We start from the raw sequence: 8,517 nt of genomic DNA on the forward strand, positions 1-8,517 counted from the left end.
AGGCTGGTGGAGGTGGGAGGGGCTGGGGGGTTGGGGAAAAGGCTGACCTGGCCACCGTCTCCCCAGGAGGTCGGCCGCATGAAGATTGAGCTGTTTGCCGATGTCGTGCCCAAAACAGCAGAGAACTTCAGGTAAGGAGTAGCTGGTGTTCCTGCAGCTTAGCCTGACCCTGGATTGCTAAGACTTTGGGGTGCAAAAGAGTCTCCATTGTCCAGCCTCCCAGAACTGCTCTGCCTGTTTTGCTCCTCTTTGCATTCCCAAGGAGGTATGACTGTGCAGCGTCCTGATCCCTCAGGGGAGTACATCAGGCTGGAATGGGAAGGACTCCAGTCCCTTTGTGATCCCACTGTGGAGCTTCTGATGTGCTCAGTGCATTTATGAAAGGCAGTGCCTTAATGTCGTGGTGGAGGTCTCTGCCACCGGCTGAAGGAGGTGCTGCTTGGACACCCTACTTCTACAGGAGAAGTTCAAGAAAGACAGGGAACTGCTGGAGAGAGTCCAGCGTAGGGCTACAAAGATGATCAAGGGAGTGGAGCATCTCCCTTCTGAGGAGCAGCTGAGGGAGCTGGGTCTCTTTAGTTTGCAGAAGAGGAGACTGAGGGGAGACCTCATTCATGTTTATAAATATTTAAAGGGTGAGTGTCACGAGGATGGAGCCAGGCTCTTCTCGGTGACAAACAATGATAGGACAAGGGGTAACGGACACAAGCTGAAACACAGGAGGTTCCACTTAAATTTGAGAAGAAACTTCTTCTCAGTGAGGGTGACAGAGCACTGGCCCAGGCTGCCCAGAGAGGTTGTGGAGTCTCCTTCTCTGGAGACATTCAAAACCCGCCTGGACGCCTTCCTGTGCAACCTCATCTGGGTGTTCCTGCTCCGGCAGGGGGATTGGACTGGATGATCTTTTGAGGTCCCTTCCAATCCCTAACGGTCTGTGATTCTGTGAGAAATGGCTGTACCCTGGTCTTTGTGAGACACGATGACTGCTGCACACTCAGTCTCTTACAGCCTCAGTGTTAAACCTCAGAGCGCCTCAACTGCAGAAAGTGCAGAAGTCTGTTCTGCACTGGGAGCAGGGAGGGGTTTTTGCCAGTTGCCCTTTCACTGGGGATAGCCCCAACACAGTGAGAGGAGTCCTGCGCACCAGCCAGTGCGTGCGCGCTGTATCACAGAACCACAGAATCTTTAAGGGTGGAAAAGATCAATAAGATCATCAAGCCCAACCATGAATGCAGCCCTCCGTGTTCTCGAAGCTCACGCTTTGCTCTTTTTTTGTTTTCCAGGCAGTTTTGTACGGGTGAATTCAGGTGAGTGGGTTATGGTGTCCTTTTTGGTAGCCTACTCGGAGAACCAGGGCTGGGTGAGTAGGAAGAAGGTTCACTGGGAAGTTTTTCTTATTATACCAGTACAAAATGAGAGAGTTACAGAAATCTGCTCTGACAAAATAGTGATGGGCTTGATCATTCGCAGAGAGGGCTGGCTTTCCCTTTTGGACATGACTTTTTGCTCAGGTTGCACTAAAAACCCTGTCTGCAAATCCCACCTCCCCCACCAGCGGGATCCTGTTAAGATGATGTTATGGGTGTTGTAGGGAGCCGTGTCGTTCCATGTGCAGAACCCATATGAGGTTTCCCTTGGCATCTGATAGCCCCAGCTGTTGGTCATGTATTGATGTATATCAATACCTGTGCAATGTACAGGGTGGCCCTGCGGGACTCTGAACTCCTGGGAGCATTTTGTGTGGGGATATCCGGTAAGCTGCAATGATTTTTTCCTTTTTATTTTCTTTCAGGAAAGATGGTGTCCCTATAGGTTATAAAGGAAGCACTTTCCACAGGTAATTCTTCTGCTTGTGTTTAGACACTTTCAGAGCAGCCTGGGCTGGGTGTGGGTTTGAGACCTGCCTCAGAGGCATTAATGTCCTGGGAGGCATTTGTAGGTCACGGCTCATGCCAAATCCTTCTGTGGATCTCGAGATTTGAGGGGGCTGTCAGATGCGTACACTGGGGTCGCTGGGAAGGATGCCCATCTCCTGTTCAGAGATAATTTTCTGGCATCTGTCACCTAATAGCTATCCCTATCGCTATAAACAGCAGTGGGTCCCAAATTACCTGGTAGCAACCCGTAGTTAATATCTGTTGTAAATTTTAGTCTGTAGCCTTTGTAGACCCCGATAACTTCCATTGTGCTGCGAGGCAGAACTCCTTTTCATCACACATTAAGGTTCTCGAGGCGTTTTTCTACAGATAACTAAGTACTGTTTTACTTCTTTAGGGTAATAAAGGATTTCATGATCCAAGGAGGTGACTTTGTAAATGTATGTACTTTTATATTCTTTTTGTGCTTTTCCTACTTGGTATAATACACGGCTCTTTCCAAGGGTCCATGCTGATTTGCAGGGTCTGTTGGCTCTTGTTTGAGGTGCTCGGTAGTAACTGGAGGCTTCCTCATAGCATTGCTGCCATGTTGCTGCAACAGGCTGTGATGTACTTGAAAACAAATCTGGACTCTTGCGTGGACATACCTGCTCCTTTCCTCTCTGAAAAAGCCTGGCAGTGCAGCTAGAGGCTTTTCAAACTTGCAGAGGTTTTTTTTTTTTTACCCTGTTGTCCTTCCCCCCTCTGTGTCCCCACAAATAAACCTGTGATTTTCTACTGGCTATGCTGAGAGAGATCCTAAGGACAGAACCAAGCATCTAATGCAAAGGACAGTTTAAATCCAAATGAACTTTTTGTTAGGGAATGGTCTCAAAACAGAAGGGACTTTGTGCTGCAGTGGTGGTCATGCTCTTATCTGGGGGTAAGCAGAGTCTGTGGGGAAGGCTGGAGGACCACTGGGTCTCTTCACTGTCCTAGGACTTAGTAAAATTATTTCATTTCTGGAAGTGTTTAAAAATGTGAGGGGTTTGATAAAGCTTTTTTGAGACAAAATTTGTAAAGCTTGGTTGTATGAAAGTCTCTGAGAGAACAGACCACACAGCAGGTGGCTCAGTCACACCAGGTTTTCAGGTGGTCTCTAATTATGATGCTGCTCAAATGTCCCCGTGGGCTTTATTGCTTCCACTGCAGCTCAACAAGCATTACAGATTGCATGAGTATTTGTCATTTATAAATTACACTTGGTACAAAGCCACTTGGGGAGCAAGAATGCTCACACTGACCACTAAGGTTGCGTGTGTGTTCCTGTCTCAGAGCTGACAGTTCAGGTAAACCACAGAGAACAGGAGAAAGAGAAGCAAGGGCAGAGCAAAAGATGTGGAACTGCACGTGGTATATTGCTGGAATCTTATTTTCCTGTTAAGTTTGGCCTAATAAAGAAAGTGTATGTTAAGTAGAAAGGCAGTGAAGGGAGACAGGTTACAGCATGGCAGAAGAAATGGGGCTGAAGTGACACAGAAAAGGAAAATCAGCACAGAAATCAACATAGAGAAGTTACTGTCACAGTGGCAAATTTAACTGATGATGCCAGAGGTAGCTGTGTGCATTGCTTCTGCAGCCTCCCCTGGAGAGTTTCTCCCTGCAGCGTCTTTAAGGCCGTTTTCTGAAGGGTCCCTGCTTGGTCCTTTTGGCATCACTCGGGAGTCTCTGCAGTGCTGGATGGTCTTTCAGCAGTCCCACAAGCTACGTGTCTTATGGGAACCATGGCTTGGGCTTCTGCAAAGTTATAATAAACTTGTGAGCAGTCAGAGCTTGCAATCTGCAGCTGCTAGAGGCTGTGCTGCTTTACTTTATAAGTGTCTTGAGGCCTAAGTCCTAGGGCTTGTAGTAGGTACAAGATGTCTTGGCTTGGTAGAAAATACAGCAAAAATTAGCAACTGTATTTTAGAAACTGTCCTTGCTGAACAGAGAGATCACTTCTCTGTTTCCAGTAGAGAGACAGAAAATAAGGTGAAATAAGTATGTACACCATCAGCCAACTTTTTCCACTCAACCACTTCTTTCCTTGCTACACCAGCCTGTACTTCTCCATCCCCTCCCTTTTCCCTGCCGAATCCAGGTGGATCCATACCAAGCAACCTATGGCCTCCATCTCATTCTGGGAGGCTTGGACTTAATCCTTACCATCTCCATGGGTTTCTGCCAGCATGGATGGCAAACAATGTACTATGTAGTCAGAAACTCCTGCTGCTTCTCTTCAGAAATGCAGCATCCGAACATGTTCACTGCTGGTGCATGTAAATGGCAGTACAGCGTCTGTTTTGAGTTGAGTTTAACACTGTCCTTGTGCTTGGGGATTTTAAATTCATGCTACTGAACAAATGCTGGGGCTGACTGGGCACCTCTCTTGCACAGGGAGATGGCACTGGAGTAGCCAGTATATATAGAGGTCCTTTTGCAGATGAAAACTTCAAGCTGAAACACTCTGCTCCTGGGCTGCTCTCTATGGTGAGTATAAAATAACATCATAGGACTGAAAAACTCTTGGTTCTCTTTCTCTCTGCTGTTTTTCTAAGTGTATAAATTATTTGCAAACCTCCACCATTGCATACACAGTCTGAAAGACTTGCTTTGTAACTACTGGTCAGAAGGCTACTCATGGGTTAATGTGTTGAGTAACACAGAAGTCGTGGTCCTGCAGCATCCCGTCTTTATTACCTGTTGGAGCACTGGGGCAGGCTTTGATCAGCTTTCAGAACAGCCTGATTCTTACAGTTTTCGTACGGTAGCGAGTGGCGGTGTTTTTCTGCCCTGATACTGTTATCAAACACTGACCTCAGCAAGGACGGAACAAAGAGATTTGGGAGTTTCAAAGCCATAGCAGCGTTGCCATGGTATCTTTTATAATGTGCGCTTCCTGTTCAACATTGTAGGAAAAACTGCAACCATTGCATGTTGTCTGGTAGGAACAATACACTGACTTCTGCAATAGAAAGCAAGTGGAGCCAGTGCCTCAGTGTTCCTGTCTACAGCTGCTTCTTCCCCAGCTCTTTCAGCTGCCTTGCCCTTACACCACTTGCTTTGGGCATTCACATGTGGATGAGTTACTGATCCAGTTCAAAACATGGCCCAAAAAGAGGTGTCATGACGTGGCTGAGCAAACAGTACACTGTAGTGTGGGAGAAGGGATCCAGCATCAGTATTGCCAACTTTGTGTTAAAGCAGCGTGGCTCTGGAGTTGTTCTCCTGGGCCAAACTGTGGTCCATCCCAACTGGATCCTTCCCGAGCTGGATAGCAAGACGTAAAGGATCCAATGTGTCCATGTCCTGTGCAGTCCTGCAGCTACAAAACTTGCCTGGGTCACTTGTCAGCACATAAACATGCTTTAGTACCTCCTGGTTGTCAAAAGAGCTTTGAAACACTGAAATGGACTTTAGTGATGCAGAGATGTTTTCTTTTGAGAGTGCAAATGCTCTGGGTGTTGTGCTTGGATGTGAATTAAAATTTCACACCTGCATCACACCGTTCTGTGAACCCTGTGCCAATGTGATTGTTACCTTTCTCATCCTGATCATCAGAACAGACGCCTGGTTTGGTTTGTTGTTTGTTTGTTTTTACCATTCTGAGGAAATCTTCCAAACAGCAGAAATCAGCTGCTTTTTTTAATGCCCTGGTTTCTGGCTTTCAGTTTTCCCCAGGACAATACTGTAGCAGTAAGTACTCATCACCAAAAATGTAAGGTTTTTTCAGGAGCGTGCTTTAGAGCCCAGATTTCAGCACAGTCTTGTGCTGAATATGCCTTTGTAGAAATATAATAAAAAGTTGGTGGTGCACGCTGGCATGACCAGTCTTGGTGGCGTGCCACGTCCCAGCACAGGGCACTCTCCTGCAGATGTGTATCTTGCTTCCTTTGGTTTGTGTAGCAATAAGCTAAAAATAAGCTAGGCTAGGTCTAGAGCAACGGCTCTTTCCTGTTTGAGATGAATCTGCCTTCAGTTTTGGGTACGCTTTTAATATTTTGCCGTTCTCAACCCCCAGGCAAACAGCGGTCCAAGTACCAATGGCTGTCAGTTTTTCATTACGTGCTCCAAATGTGACTGGTTGGATGGAAAACATGTTGTGTTCGGTGAGTACCTGCAGCAGAGGGCTGGCGTGCCAGCTGATGGCCGCAGACCGCTGCTTCTTCCCACTGGCTTGTGCCAGCTGAGTTGTCTGTGCAGGCAGATACTGAGATGGATCATTGTTGAAATTGCATGTTTTTTTCCCCAGGTTTGCTTTAATGCAGCTCAGTTCCTTGACTGGTGTGTGTCACGGCAGTGCAGAAGACACAGATGAGGGAAGGGATACCTTCCTTCTCCACTGTCAGAGAGGACTGAGCTTTCAACAGAGGTTTTAGATAGTAATTCTATGAAAAAACATCTGCTAACTTTTCCTGTACTGCCACTTGAGCTGTAAGATTTCAAGGCTGGCCTTTTAGCTGATGTCCTACTTACTGCTTTCTCTGATTCTTAATTAACACTGATATCGTTCATTGCCATTTTTGCATCGTTACAAAGGTTGTGTTTGATAGAGAGGTAATTCATGCTGTATTTCAGCACAGCTGGAAATTTAAAACGTGGATTTCTGCACTTAATCTCTTTTGAATGTGGAAAATGTTTTAAGAGGGGTTGTTTCCTTTATCAGTTCAGAGATCTGTACCAAACCCTGAAGTGCCCAGTGGCTCTGCACTGCACAAGACTTTTCAGGAGGAATGAAAATGTATCTGTGATGAGTGGGGGGGAGCAAAGGTGAAAATGGGTCGTATTGAAGTGGATACCTTTTTCTCATTCTAGGTAAAATTGTCGATGGGCTGTTGGTCATGAGAAAAATTGAAGTAAGTTGAATTTGCCTATTTCTCTGTGAATGTCCATGTTGGAAAGTCACGTAGAGGATTAACAAGGGTTGTTCTGTTCTTTCCCGCTGTCTGTTTATAGGATACCAGGGAATACCAGTGGATAACTGGTATTATCAGTTGTCATCATTATAAAATAGCAGGAAATCTGTTGAGGCAAAGGCTGTCATATAGATTGAGTTTAGAAATGCCATGCTCTCGTGGTTAGTCTTTGAGCGGGGATTGTGTTCTTGTGGCTTTATTTGCAATGCTTTGCATTTGTTCAGGAAGCTGAATTGAAAAGCTGTTCCATCAGCAACTCAGACGGGAGCGTAAAGCAGATCACTTCTGTGCCATTGCCTGGGATTATTCAGTGGATGCTAAATCATCAGTTCTGCTGCTCCGTGATCAGCATGTTTAATAAGAAAAATTAAATTAATCTTCGGAGGGATGTCCAGGAGCTGAAGATCAATACAGTCAGAGGTGGTGGTTACTACCAGTGTTGTGACTGGGTGTCATGGGAGGGCAGTGAGCAGATTTAACAAATAGCAGTCTGTTCTTTGAGACAGACGATGCTCACTTCATGGCACATGCATGAGATAATGTACACAAGAGCCTCTGCCGTCAGAGAATCCAAAAAGTGGGGTGCAAACAGAGCTGACAGCTGTTAGGTGTTGAGAAAAGGTGACATACAAGGAACTGCACAGCATGATATGATCCATATGTTGCCAGCTCTCTTTGCCAAAAGCACTGGCAAAAGGGTTGTGCTGTGCCTGCCTTCTGCATTGCTGCAGTGAGGGGCAGGTTATAGGCAATAAGTAAGAGAGACTCGTGAAAGAGCAGCCGGGTCCAGCACAACAAGAGGTTCAGAGTGAGGGTTGTGTTGTGACTGTCTCATACTTGGACTCCCCTTCTGCACAAACACAAGTTTGCTTTGCTTGTCGCAGCTGTGATTAGTAACTTTAAAGATGTAAGCCAGCCTCAGTGCTGTGATGCCTGCTGTATCTCATGGGGAGCTCTCCAGTTTTTGCTCTGTTCCTTCCCTCCCATTCAAGGGATCGGGTGTCTGGTAACCCAAACCTCTGCAGATGGAAAGAGGTCACCAGCTTATGGCAGGGTCAGTTGCCAAAATCCTTCTGTGTCACTGAGAGCTGTGTCAAGATTTCCCTGTTCCTGATGTTGCATGGACTCCTCGTAGCCAGTCCCCAGGAACCTGCCACTCACTGGATTTGCTGTGTTTTTGAGGTTTAACGGTTTATATTTGTTTGTCCTCAGAATGTGCCCACGGGTCCAAATAACAAACCCAAGCTGCCAGTTGTGATCTCTCAGTGTGGGGAAATGTAGAGCGATGAGAAAGAAATGTGGTAAGTCTCACTCTTTACAGGCACCAATGCAATTGAACTCTGGGCTGTTCTGCTCTTTAATTTTTTCTTGACTTATTTTCACATTCACTGGAGTCTGCAGAGAGCTGACTCAGCTCAGTGAAATGCCAGAAAATGCTTTTTTAACAGGGTTAGTTTTTTGCCAGCTCAACCCCCTGAACTGGCTTCGCTCTGAGCTACACAAGCATCAAAGGCAGCGCTGGAGGGATGAGATTTTGCAGCTGCAATTGAGGAGAAGATGGGGTTGTGGGGGCTCTGCCTTGGTTGGGGTGAGGCTGCCTTGAAGCCTCAGCTTTAGAAACCAGTGGATAAAAGGGAGCTGCAGCAGGGATCCAGTGGGTAGTCTGGGGGTGGTGAACTCTCTGACCGCTACAGAAAGTGGAGCAT

General features: G+C 46.4%; 1 protein-coding gene across 1 annotated transcript; it reads left to right on the forward strand.

Annotated features, from left to right (window-relative positions):
• Positions 1 to 69: 69 nt before the first annotated feature.
• Positions 70 to 8,111, forward strand: PPIH (peptidylprolyl isomerase H (cyclophilin H)). Its single transcript, XM_010190161.1, has 8 exons — positions 70 to 131; positions 1,284 to 1,307; positions 1,793 to 1,837; positions 2,275 to 2,317; positions 4,293 to 4,385; positions 5,917 to 6,004; positions 6,711 to 6,751; positions 8,024 to 8,111. Exons 1-8 carry the CDS (start codon positions 79 to 81, stop codon positions 8,090 to 8,092), a joined length of 456 nt encoding a protein of 151 aa, XP_010188463.1. The 5' UTR covers positions 70 to 78; the 3' UTR covers positions 8,093 to 8,111.
• The last annotated feature ends 406 nt before the right edge of the window (positions 8,112 to 8,517 follow it).

Source organism: Mesitornis unicolor, unplaced genomic scaffold (assembly GCF_000695765.1).
Source record: "Mesitornis unicolor isolate BGI_N332 unplaced genomic scaffold, ASM69576v1 scaffold21498, whole genome shotgun sequence".
NCBI lineage: Eukaryota > Metazoa > Chordata > Aves > Mesitornithiformes > Mesitornithidae > Mesitornis > Mesitornis unicolor.